General features: G+C 38.3%; 1 protein-coding gene across 1 annotated transcript in view; it reads left to right on the top strand.

Annotated features, from left to right (window-relative positions):
* The window catches only part of COL25A1 (collagen type XXV alpha 1 chain), a 602,710-nt gene that overhangs the window by 580,707 nt on the left and 8,327 nt on the right, over positions 1-13,676 (top strand). Inside the window, exons 27-28 of the mRNA XM_044681639.1 lie at positions 1,164-1,199; positions 3,317-3,370. Coding sequence (XP_044537574.1) covers positions 1,164-1,199; positions 3,317-3,370 — 90 coding nt within the window. The remainder of the gene's footprint in view (positions 1-1,163; positions 1,200-3,316; positions 3,371-13,676) is intronic.

Here is a 13,676-nt window from a genome sequence, read left to right as displayed (position 1 = left end):
TACATGTAGCCATGCTTGAAGTAAGCACTGGAAATCTGTCAGGTGCTCAGAGGTTAAGTTCTACACAATTGATCCCAGGTCGAATGTTCCTTGCAGTCATCAAGGGATCAAAGAAAACATGGTTTTTAAAGACCAAATAGAGAAAATCGAAAGAGTCACCATTTGAGCTTTGCTGGATACTTTGTTTAGAGATGATTTTGATTTTGATTTTCTTTTTTACAGTACATTGTTAGATTTTTCTCTGTTCAAAGCAGTCCCTCTAGTGGTAAAAGAAATGAACATTTAATGGTCCAGCAGTGTACTTTCAGAGAATCTACCAGGAGCCATCTAAGCCTTCTGTCAATGCCACACTTTATAACCCCATCAGAAAGAGAGGAAGGATGGGGAGTGGGGTGAAGGACACAGTCTAGTCCAAGACGTCTTAATCTGTTTTGTGTCATATACCCCTCTGGCAGGCTGGTGAAGCCAATGAACTTCTCAGAATAATTTTGTTTAATCATTGAAGGAAATGATAGATTTCAATTAGAAGTCAGTGAAAATGAAGATGCAACTTTTTTTTCTGACCCAAGTCCTCAGACCCCTTGAGATGTATCCACACATGATTATAAATCCATAGTCTAGTCATTCACTTTCCCACTCACAAAAATAATTCCAACAAATTAAACCACATTTTCTTCCTTTTCATCTTTTGGAATGCTGAAAATGTAATAATTGGCTTTTTCAATGAAGCTTTTCTTATGGGATTGAGTCACCTTTTTTCCTCTTCAGAATCTCTGAAGAAATGACTATATTGTATATTTTATAGTCCCTATAAAAATCATTAGTTATGGTCCAAATGGCATCTAGGTAGAACTTTATGGTTATTATGGGCAATTACTTTTTAATCTACTTTATAAAACTCATTAGACTGACTTTTAAATAAGGATTTGTGGGATAGAAATGTCATGAAAATGCCAGGGACTGGGGGACATTTATTGTTGTATGTGTTGTTGTTGTTTTTATGAACTAACAAGTTGTAGCAATGTGCTAGTCAGTTCAGAACCCTATAGCCACAGATTCTGTTGTTTGAATTGTTATATTTGTTCATCAGTTCTACTTACTAATTTCATGTTCTTGTCATCCGTGTTACACCCACCAACCATGCTTCCAACCTAATCATACAGGGAGCATCTGGCTTAGACGGAAAGCCAGGATCCCGGGTGAGTCCCTCGTCTTCCTCTGCATGCCTTCCTCATGAGTTTGTGGTGCTCTGTGACCATCTCTTGGCTCAGTTTTCTTGAATAAAATGATGAATAATGTTCATAGTGCTGAAATGGAAGAGGGAGGCAAACATGCTGGGAGGACCTGGGGGAATGAAATTTCAGCTGTGAAAGAAACACAGAACTGTTATCTCTAGAATGGAAATGTAGGTCCAAATTCTGTTTACTTCACTTATGGGTAGGTATTGCCTGTCTCAGTGGTACCTGTGGCTCAGTGTCTCCAAGAAAACTCCATTCTATTGAGTCAGTCTTAAATTCCATGTAATTCTATGGTAGCATTTCTCCAGAGGTACCAAAGAAGATTCAATTCTGGCCTTTGTTTTTACTTATTCATTCTCTGTTAATGTCCATTTAAAAAATATGTAGCTTTGGGAAAGCCAAGTGGCTTACTTCCGTGTGTGTGTGTGTGTGTGTGTGTGTGTGTGTGTGTGTGTGTGTGTGTGTAAGTGTAAAGAAAGAGAGAGAGAGGGGTGGGGGAAAGGGAGAGGAGAGAGAGAAAGAGAGAGAGGGAGAGAGAGAAGAAGAGGGAGGGAGGGAGAGAGCCAGAGAGAGAGAAGGAGAAGGAGAGGCAGACAGAGAGATAGAGAGAGAGAGAGGGAGAGGGAGAAGAAGAGGGATAGAGACAGAGACAGAGAGAGAAGGAGAAGGAGAGGCGGAGAGAGAGAGAGAGAGAGAGAGAGAGAGAGAGAGAGAGAGAGAGAGAGAGAGAGAGAGAGAGAGAGAGAAATTCCTACTGAGCACTAGCTAGAGAGTCCTTATGTAAGCACAGCTGCTCTTTGAAATGAGGCGTGTCCATCTACTATAGTTTTGTCTCCTGTCTTAGGTTCATAACAACTCCCTTCTCTCCACCCATTGGCCTTCAGCATTTGAAATGTTTTGAGAATGACTTTTGAGTCAAAAGAAGTACTAGTTGAGACTGTGTTCACAAACATATTGGATTAGATTTCTAGAGAATGTTTTTTAAATCCCAATTGCCTTCTCATCCATTTAATCAGGTGGCAATCTACAAACTAGAGGGTCAGTAGGAATGATTCTAAAATACTTCCCAAGCTTCCTTCCATTTAAAATAAACTTTTTGTCCAAAGAGCATTCCTTAAGGGTCTCCTACATGCCAGGCTCTGTGTTAAGTGGTAGAGATACAAACACAGCAATCAAAAAGGCCCTACTCTGATGGAGCTTACATTCTACTGGCAATCTAAACAGAGGTTCCCTGGAAGTAGCAATTACATCAGAAGCCTCCAGTAGCTTTTCTAGATGTCAAAAAGAAAGAACATATGAAAGGCCAAGTTCTGTTATTGTTTAAAAATAAAACAACCTTCCTTTAGGCTGTCATTCTTTTTATTGAGACCTCTGTGTTTCTTTCTATAGGCTATATTTATTCACATAACTCCCACTTCCTTCAGTGGCTATTTTACCACTAAAATGGGAGGAAAGAAAGGAATCCTGCCAGCAAATTGTCCAGGCTGCCTGCTGCTGCTGACAGGATAACCCTAGGGATTGCAGCCAGGGGAATCATTTCTTCTCTTCACCCTGTCCTCCTCCTCCTTTTCACCCTTCTCCACCCAATTCCAATTCCTCAAAATATCCTCTGAAGGCCTGATCTGAGCAGGGAAACTTTTTTGACAATCACACTTCACTTGACTTTCAGCAAATAAAGTTGTTCATCTCTCTTTCAATTGTTCTGGCCAAGCCTTCAGAGGAATTCTGGTTGCTGCTGACAACCAAAACAGCCTACTAGAGGAAAATAATGTGGTGGGGTCAGAGAAATCCCATATTTCTGCTTTATGAAAAAAATAATGGGAGAGGAGATACAAAGGGAGAAGATATGTGAGTAAATATGGTCGGTGGAGTATTTTTACCCTTACTGGAAAATGTCAGAACATGGACCTCTGAAAAGTAGCTAATCTGAAGAAACAAAACCTGAGGAAAAGATGAGGAGCATCAAATTATCTCCATGGTTTCCTAAGGCAACATTTAATTATTAACTCTCTACTGTTTTTAGGAGCTTTTGAGTTATATTTCACTGACATTTTCTCATCTTATTCCTTTTTTTTTAGGGTACAGATGGCCCAATTGGACCCCATGGCCCTGCAGGTCCTAAAGGAGAAAGAGTAAGTTCCTCTTATGTTCCTGTGATTATTCAAACGGATCTGTATAATGAAGAAAGTTCTTTGGCCAAGGTTTCAAAATGAAGGGTAAAAGATATAGATAGATAGATAGATAGATAGATAGATAGATAGATAGATAGATTAGACAGATAGACGGATAGATAAGACAGATAGATAGACAAACAGATAGATAGGATGGATAGATAGATAGATAGATAGATGAGAGAGAGAGAGAGAGAGAGAGAGAGAGAGAGAGAGAGAGAGAGAGCGCTAGCTTCCTCCTGGGCACTAGATTGATAATCCAGATGTAAGCATCTTTTTCACCTCAGGAGAATGAATGCTGTTAGTTGGTGTCAGTAGAGGATGGGTAAGGTCCTACGTTCTCTTCTGAGCTCTTCTGTGAAGTCTTCTGTGAAGCTCAAAGTAGAAGGCGACTCAGATGACCACATAACACATAGATTTACATGGCTAACGTTTATACACAGCTGTGATCATCTTCGAGCAAGCATAAGGAAGATGTTTTCACATGGCATTAAGCCAGAGAGCTTTAGTCATTGTGGCTAAAATCTCTAGGATTCGGAAGGCAACCTTTCATAGAAAGCTACTGTTTCCATTCAGAGGAGAAAAAACCATAGCTTTTCCCCTCCCTTAGTAAAGGAGATAAGAGAATTGAAATCTTCATAACCACCCCAACTGTCAACAAAAGGGAATCTTTTTTTCCATTTTCTCTTTCAAGAAAACATTTTCCTTCTCTAGCCATCAAGAAATAATTCTGTTTTTAAGAGGGCAAAACTTTTTATTGATCTCTAGTTTGAAGGACTCTCTTTGTCTATTGGTTATGAACTGTAGACTAAAAGCTAAATTTACTGCAACAGAAATGGTCACCTAAATACTTAATTAGTGTCTCTCCCTTTTCTTTTTTCCTATTATAGACTTCTTTGTATCTGTTGGGGACAGATAGCTGGCTCAGTGGACTGAGAGGCAGGCCTAGAGACCTGGGTTCAATTCTCAGACACTTCTAGCTATATGACCCTGGGAAAGTCAATTTACCCTCATTGCCAAATTCTTATCACCCTTCTGCCTTGGAACCAATATACAACATTGATTCTAAGACAGAAGGTAAGGATATTTTTTACATCAAAATAAAATCTGAAAATATATGTAATATTCCATGCCTGTGGACCTTTTAGCTCTACAAAGGGAAATATCTTTTATCTTCTTAAATTCAGAAGGTAAGGATTTTTTTAAAAGCATATGTTTTGGGGCAGTCAGGTAACCAGATCTTTAGTCAAGAGAATATGAGTGCAAATCTAGCCTCAGATATTTCCCAGTATGTGAGCCTGAGCAAATCACTTAATCTAGCCCTTGCCCTTCTGTCTTAGAGTTGGTACTAAAACAGGAAGAGTGTAAAGGGGAGAAAAGTGTTATCTTTTTCCTCAATAATGCAGTTATCTTTTATCTGCAGTCAGTCTGTAAATTCTGCAGGTAAAAGGAGCACCATTTATCTAAATTTAAAATAAACATCTGAACATTTAACACAACTAACTTCAGGCTTCCCCTCGGTTTGGGCTTATCGGCGTAGTGTCAAGAAAGGCTGCAGCTATTTCTAGAAATAGATCCGTAAATCTCCTAAGTTCTTTTGGCAGCATGCTCTGAAGCTGGGCTGGGTAGGCTGGGTCAGACCATTTGGCAAATCAGCTGTTACTTCCGATGGCTCCTGATGTGGCACAAGAGTATCAGGTCTCTTTGCTGGGGCAGAAAGAATCAAGAGATGAGCCAAGAGAGCCAAGAACGCCATGGATGGCACAGCTGAAGCCAAATGGGGCATCATCAGTTGGAGAGCAGCGCTGGAGGGTTCGTTCGGGACATTCAAGCATCACAACCAAATCTGGTATCAGGTCTCTGGCTGGGACTTGGAGGACGTTCATCTGGTGTGTTGCTGCTTTGGCTCGGCCGCCATTTTTTTCTACAGGGTCATAGAGAATGACATTGGAGCATATTAGAAAGCCCCAGAGAAATTTAGCCAGCCTAAATGAAATTGGGTTTTTAGGTCAGATTTTCATGAGCAATGGCAAATACAGCTGATAGCATTAGTTCTCTGGCTTGTCCCTTGCTGCAGATACTTGACTCTTATGACTTTGTAAATATCAAGCAGTTCTGAGAAAATATTGATATTGATAGTTAAAAAAAAAACAACCTTCTTCCTCTATAAAGTTACTTAGGTAGCTAAGTGGTATAGCGGATAGAGCACTATCTAAATCCAGCTTTAGATAATAGCTGTGCGATCCTGGGCAAGTCACTTAACCTCTGGCTTATTTTTCCTATAAAATGGGGATAGTGATAGCACCTATCTCAGAGCTGTTGTGAGGATTAAATGAGATAATCTGTATAAAGTGCTTAGCATAATGCCTGGCACATAGTAAGCACTTAATAAATGTTTATTCTTCTAGTCCTTTACTGAAGGACTTGACCAAGATGGCCCCTGATGTTCCTTTTAGATCTGTGATCTGTATGTTCTCTTTCATTCTCTTTCCCACTCTCCCACTCTCTCTCTCTCTCCCTGGCACACACACAAAATCTTGTTCTCTCTCAAATTGCCTGATCTAAGATTGAAAGGCACACATCCTGCTCTGATAGCTTACTCTGAGAAGTAAAAAAAAAAAGGATGCTAATCCAGCCTCAGACACTTCCCAGCTGTGTGACCCTGGGCAAGTCACTTGACCCCCATTGCCCACCCTTACCACTCTTCTGCCTTGGAGCCAATACACAGAAGTTAAGAGTTTAAAAAAAAAAAGAAAGAAAGAAGGATGCTCCAATAAAAGGATGACAAGAACTTCCATGTGGAATTCCCACTTAGTGGCTAAGTCCTAGGGAGTGAATGGAAGTTAAATGACTTTGGCTGGGTTGCCCATCTAAGAAATAACAAAGTCCGGATTTGAACCCAGGGTTTCCTAACTGGCTTCAAAGAACAGCATTTTTAACCACCAAGTATACATTTTAAGGATACCAGAATTAATACAATATGCGTCTTCCTTCAATGGAGCAAAGTTTTTAATCAATACAACCATTGCCACACAGTCATGGAATCCTTTCCTTCTGTTAGAACTGGCTTCTGAATTATTTGAAACCCAAACCATCAACAAGCTTTTATATAGTACCATGTTACACATTTTTCAATTATTATCTCTTCTGATCCTCACAACAACCCTAAGAGGTAGGTGCAATTCTTATCCCCATTTTACAAAGAATGACCTGAGACAAACAGAGGTTTAGTGACTTGCCCAGAGTCACACAGCTAGTAAGTGCCTAAGGCTAGATTTGAAGTCAGGTCTTCCTAACCCTAAGCCCAGCACATCTCCACTGAGCCACCAGCTACCAGGCACTGTGGTATGTGTAAAATAGTACATGCCTTCTAGGACCTTCTATTCTAGCATCCACCTCCATCACAGAGGAGAAGACTGGGACCTAGAGAAAGAAAGGGATTTGCCACAGCTTAGATACCATGTCAGTGGTAGTCACTTCTCAGTTTGACCAGAAATGGTCAGTGTTATTCACTTTGATCATGCATTTTATTTGCTCGACTTTGGAACTGTTTCTTTAAAAATCAAATCCATCCACTAAAGATGAAAGGATATGCAAAGAAAAGCACCTCCAGATGTGAAGACAGTGCCAAAGGAGCGGGTCCATAAATGTGTAATACAGAGATGGCACCTTGGGATCTCTCAAGAAGGAAGGCTTTAAGGCTATTCTCCTCTAGATGAATGAATTCTGGCATACTTGATTTTTTTAAAGCCTTAACTTTTAAAATCTTAATAGCAATTCTTTTTTTTTAACCATTAGTTTCTGTCTTAAAATTGATTCTAAGCATCAGTTCCAAGGCAGAAGAGCCGTAAGGGCTAGGCAATCAGAGTTAAGTGACTTGCCCAGGGTCATGCAGTTAAGAAATATCTGAGGACAAATTTAAAGCTAGGACCTCTCATCTCCAGGTCTGGCCACCTAACACTTTAATCTTAATTCGAAGGCAGAAGAGTGGCAAGGGCTAGGCAATCAGGGCTAAGTGACATGCCCAAGATGGCGGACTTAATTTCAAGTCTAGAGCTTTAGATCCATTGCTCTACTTTAGCCATGAAGAACTTTGCCCAACCATAAGGGTTGAGATGGAGATCAAGGTGAAGAAGGTGGAGGCTATACAGGAAAATGGGTGCCCAACCAGGAGCCCACCTTGGAGCCCAAAGATAGTAAAGCAACTTGGAAACACCAGGAGAAGAAGGAAAAGGCCAATATCTGCATTCTACATTTCCTCCCAGTGACATGATTTAGTAACAAATTCTGCCACAAATTGATTTCAAAACCGTCACTGCCAGAATTAAGGCTGTATCTTCCCTCTGGCCACCTGCTTAGATGTCAGCATCATAGCCGAAGTCTTCAGGCCTTGTCTTAATCACAGCTGACAAGGTTTCATTTATCAAAACAGAAGCAGAAGGAAGTGGTATTTGAAACGGAGCTAACCCTCTGTTTCCCTAGCCATCACCGCAGCCGCGTCTTTGTCACGAGACAATCCCCGACCCGGACAGGACAGTCGTGGTCCTCTGATCTTCGAATCCTTGCCTTGACCCTGAGCTTCTCACAGATTCCCTGGGGTTGGTTTTCTGGCTTAAAAGAGCAGAAGAGAATTAAAGATTTTGATCAATGAGCGTCCTTAACTGGAGGTGATGTGCTGTATTGGATAGAGATCTGATTTCTGAGTCCAGAAGACTAGGGTTCAAAATCTGTCCCCCCAGGCAGCTAACTCTCTCATCCTGTACATTCCAGAGTGAGTGCTGAACTGCATTAGTAAAAGGAATTTCTTCCCTGGAAATTCCCTATAGAAATTTCCCAAAGAAATTACATATCTCCTCCTCTCTTCCTCTATCCCACCAAAACAAAACAAAACAAAACAAAAACAAAAAAACAAACACAAACCAACAAAACAGCCCATACCATAAAACCAATTCAAGTCTTGCCTTAGTATGTTCTAGGTTAGCCAATAGATAGAGGACTGAACCTGAAATCAGGAAGATCTGAGAGGTCAAATCCAGCCTCAGATGCTTACTCCTTGTATGACCTTGGGCAAGTCACTTAACTTTTTCTTACCTCTTTTATGGAAAAAAGGATAATAATAGCCCCTACTTGTAAAGGTCAAATGTAATATTCATTAAGTGCACTGTAGACCTTAAAGGGCTGGGTAAATGCTGGCTATTGTTAGTAATATTTTAATTGACAATTAATAGTCACAAAGACACCTAGGTGGCACAGTAGACTATGCTGGAACCAGAGTCACGAAGACTCATCCTTCTTAATTTCAAATCTGACCTCGGACACTAGCTATGTGACCTTGGGCAGATCACTTAACTTCTGCCTGCCTCATTTTCCTCATCTATAATGAGAAAGGCGAAGACCAAATGAAATAATATCTAAGTGTATTACAGACCTTAAAGGGCTATATAAATGCCAGCTACTATTAAGTAATTTTAAATAGTAATTATTGATCATATTTTAATCCATTATCAATAATGATTTTAAATTAACATAATTATATCACATTAATGTATTATGGATTGTGATATAATTCTATAAATATAATAAATACATTATATTCTATAAATATTATTAATATATTACATAAATATAATAAATTGATGATAAGGGCATCTGGGTAGTACAGTAGATAGAGTGCTGGACCTGAAGTCAGGCACACTCCTCCTTCCTGAGTTCAAATCTATTCTCAGACATTTACTAACTCTATGTCCCTGGGCAATCCAGTGTATCAGTGGGTAAGTCACTTCATCCTGTTGGCCTCACTTTCCTCATCTGTAAAATGAGCTGGAGAAGGAAATGGCAAACTACTCCAAGATCTTTGCCAAGAAAAAGTCAAATGGGTCAGGAAGAGTCAGAGATGACTGAACAACAGCAAAAAAATTGTCATCAGTAATTATTAGCAATATCAGTTATTAGGATGTGTGTGATTTAACCCCTAAATACCCTTGACAGTTCTCTAAGTTACAAACAACTTCTCCTAGCCTGTACCCAAAGAAACTGTACTCTGCATTAATGGAATCACAGAACTGGACATTCCCAAAACAAAACAAAACCCATGCCTAACAAAGGGGATTCATAGTTTTTAAATGCCCTGGGAGGAGAAGCAGCAAATTTACGCCACTACAATTGGGAGTGGTAGAAGATATAAGAATATTTCCTCCTTGCATTTATAATAAACTAACAAACAGAGGAGTCTATCCTGCAGCAGACAAAATTCAATTACATTATTTCCAACAAATAAACTCTTTGATAGAGCTGGACCTTCACCTGTAACTTTAGTAAAATATCTTCTGGATGTTATAACTGTGAATCACTACTAATAAATTAGTTGAAATGTCAGCTGAGACCAATTCTCAGGGATTTTTAAAAATTTTTTAATCATTTATTAATATTCATTTTTAACATGGTTACATGATTCATGCTCCTACTTTCCCCTCCCCCCCACACACTCCCCCCCACCCATTGCCAATGCGCATTTCCAAATTGTTGTTAGTTGCATTGGTGTGGTAGTTTCGGGTCTACATCCCCAATCATGTCCTCCTCAGCCCATGTGTTCAAGCATTTGTTTTTCTTATATGTTTCCTCTCCTGCAGTTCTTCCTCTGAATGTGGGTAGCATCTTTACCATAAATCCCTCAGAGCTGTCCTGGGTCATTGCATTGCTGCTAGTACAGAAGTCCATTGCTTTCGATTTTACCACAGTGTATCAGTCTCTGTGTACAATGTTCTTCTGGCTCTGCTCCTTTCACTCTGCATCAGTTCCTGGAGGTCTCTCCAGTTCGCCTGGAACTCCTCCAGTTTATTATTCCTTTTAGCACAATAGTATTCCATCACCAGCATATACCATAGTTTGTTCATCCATTCCCCAATTGAAGGACATACCCTCCCTTTCCAGTTCTTTGCCACCACAAAAAGCGCAGCTATAAATATTTTCATACAAGTCTGTTTATCTATGATCTCTTTGGGGTACAAACCCAACAATGGTATGGCTGGATCAAAGGGCAGGCATTCTTTTATAGCCCTTTGAGCATGATTCCAAATTGCCAGCCAGAATGGCTGGATCAGTTCACAACTCCACCAGCAATGCATTAATGTCCCAATTTTGCCACATCCCCTCCAACATTCATTACTCTCCCCTTCTTTCATTTTAGCCAATCTGCTAGGTGTGAGGTGATACCTCAGAGTTGTTTTGATTTGCATTTCTCTAATTCTTAGAGATTTAGAACACTTTCTCATATGCTTATTGAAACTTTTGATTTCTTTACCTGAAAATTGCCTATTCATGTCTCTTGCCCATTTATCAATTGGGGAATGGCTTGATTTTTTATATAATTGATTTAACTCCTTGTATATTTGAGTAATTAGACGCCTGTCAGAGTTTTTTGTTATAAAGATTTTTTTTTCCCAATTTGTGGTTTCCCTTCTGATTTTGACATTGTTTTTGTTTGTACAAAAGTTTTTTAGCTTAATATAATCAAAACCATTTAATTTACATTTTGTAATTTTCTCTAACTCTTGCTTGGTTTTAAAATCTTTCCTTTCCCAGAGATCTGACAGATATACTATTTTGTGTTCACTTAACTTACTTATAGTTTCCCTCTCTATATTCAAGTCATTCACCCATTCTGAATTTATCTTGGTGTAGGGTGTAAGATGTTGATGTAAACCTAATCTCTCCCATATTGTTTTCTAAATTTCCCAGCAGGTTTTGTCAAATAGTGGATTCATGTGCCAAAAGTTGGGCTCTTTGGGTTTATCATACACTGTCTTGCTGATGTCATTTACCATAAGTCTATTCCACTGATCCTTCCTTCTATCTCTTAGCCAATACCATATTGTTTTAATGACTGCTGCTTTATAGTATAGTTTAATGTCTGGTACTGCTAAGCCCCCTTCCTTCACATTTTTTTTCATTATTTCCCTTGATATTCTTGATCTTTTGTTATTCCAAATGAAATTTGTTATAGTTTTTCCTAATTCGGTAAAGAAGTTTTTTGGTAATTTGATAGGTATGGCGCTAAATAGGTATATTAATTTGGGTAGAATTGTCATTTTTATTATGTCAGCTTGTCCTACCCATGAACAATTAATGGCTTTCCAGTTGTTGAGATCCAGTTTTATTTGTTTGGAAAGTGTTTTGTAGTTGTTTTCATATAATTGCTGTGTTTGTTTTGGTAGATAGATTCCCAAGTATTTTATATTGTCTAGGGTTATTTTAAATGGTGTTTCTCTTTCTACCTCTTGCTACTCTAATGTGTTGGAAATATATAGAAATGCTGATGATTTATGTGCATTTATTTTGTATCCTGCCACTTTGCTAAAGTTGTTGATTATTTCTACAAGCCTCTTAGTTGATTCTCTAGGATTTTTTAGGTATACCATCATATCATCTGCAAAGAGTGATAGCTTAGTCTCCTCATTGCCTATTTTGATACCTTCAATTTCTTTTTCTTCTCTAATTGCTATTGCTAGTGTTTCTAGTACTATGTTGAATAATAGAGGTCTTAATGGGCATCCTTGTTTCACTCCTGATCTTATTGGGAAGGCTTCTAATTTATCCCCATTGCATATAATGCTTGTTGATGGTTTTGGGTATATACTGTTTATTATTTTTAGGAAGGGTCCTTCTATTCTTATACTTTTCAATGTTTTCAATAGGAATGGATGCTGTATTTTGTCAAAGGCTTTTTCAGCATCTATTGAGATAATCATGTGATTTTTGTTTGTTAGACTGTTGATATGGTCAATTACGTGGATGGTTTTCCTAATGTTGAACCATCCTTGCATTCCTGGTATAAATCCCACCTGATCATGGTGGATGATCTTCTTAATTACTTTCTGGAGTCTCTTTGCTAATATTCTATTTAAGATTTTTGCATCTATGTTCATTAGGGAGATTGGTCTATAGTTTTCTTTCTCTGTTTTTGGTCTACCTGGCTTTGGAATCAGTACCATATTTGTGTCATAAAAGGAATTTGGTAGGACCCCCTCTTTGCTTATCATATCAAATAATTTGTATAGTATTGGGATTAGCTGCTCTTTGAATGTCTGATAGAATTCACTTGTGAATCCATCAGGTTCTGGTGATTTTTTCTTAGGGAGTTCTTTGATGGCTTGTTCAATTTCTATTTCTGATATGGGATTATTTAGGTATTCTATTTCTTCTGCTGTTAATCTAGGCAGTTTATATTTTTGTAAATATTCATCCATATCTCCTAAATTGTTATATTTGTTGCCATATAATTGGGCGAAATAGTTCTTAATGATTGCCTTAATTTCCCCTTCATTAGAGGTGAGGTCTCCCTTTTCATCTCTAATACTGTCAATTTGGTTTTCTTCTTTCCTTTTTCTTATTAGATTGACTAGTACTTTGTCTATTTTATCTGTTTTTTCAAAATACCAGCTTCTAGTCTTATTTATTAATTCAATAGTTCTTTTACTTTTGATTTTATTAATTTCTCCCTTAATTTTTAGTATTTCTAATTTAGTTTTCATCTGGGGGTTTTTTATTTGCTCGCTTTCTGATTTTTTGAGTTGCATGCCCAATTCATTAATCTCTGCCCTCCTTAATTTGTTAATATATGCACTCAGGGATATAAATTTCCCCCTGAGTACTGCCTTGGCTGCATCCCACAGAGTTTGGTAGGATGTCTCATCATTGTCATTCTCTTCAATGAAATTGTTGATTGTTTCTATGATTTCTTCTTTGACAAATTGGTTTTGGAGAATCATTGTTTAATTTCCAATTGGTTTTTGATTTGCCTGTCCAGGTGCCCTTACTGATTATTAGTTTTATTGCATTATGATCTGAGAAGGTTACATTTATTATATCTGTTCTTTTGCATTTGTTTGCCATGATTCTATGCCCTATTACATGGTCAATCTTTGTAAATGTACCATGTGCAGCTGAAAAGAAGGTGTATTCCTTTTTGTCCCTATTTATTTTTCTCCACATATCCATTAAATCTAATTTTTCTAGGACTTCATTCATCCCTCTTACCTCTTTCTTATTTATTTTTTGGTTTGATTTATCTAGATCTGAAAGAGGAATATTTAGATCTCCCACTATTATGGTTTTACTATCTATTTCCTTCTTGAGCTCTGCCAGTTTCTCCTTTATGAATTTGGATGCTATGCCACTTGGTGCATATATATTGAGCAGTGTTATTTCCTCATTGTTTATACTGCCTTTAATCAGGATGTAATGACCTTCCCTGTCTTTTTTAATCATA

This window comes from Gracilinanus agilis, chromosome 6, assembly GCF_016433145.1.
Source record: "Gracilinanus agilis isolate LMUSP501 chromosome 6, AgileGrace, whole genome shotgun sequence".
NCBI lineage: Eukaryota > Metazoa > Chordata > Mammalia > Didelphimorphia > Didelphidae > Gracilinanus > Gracilinanus agilis.
Note: the sequence above shows the minus strand (reverse complement) of the source record. Positions and strands in the feature narration are given on the sequence as shown.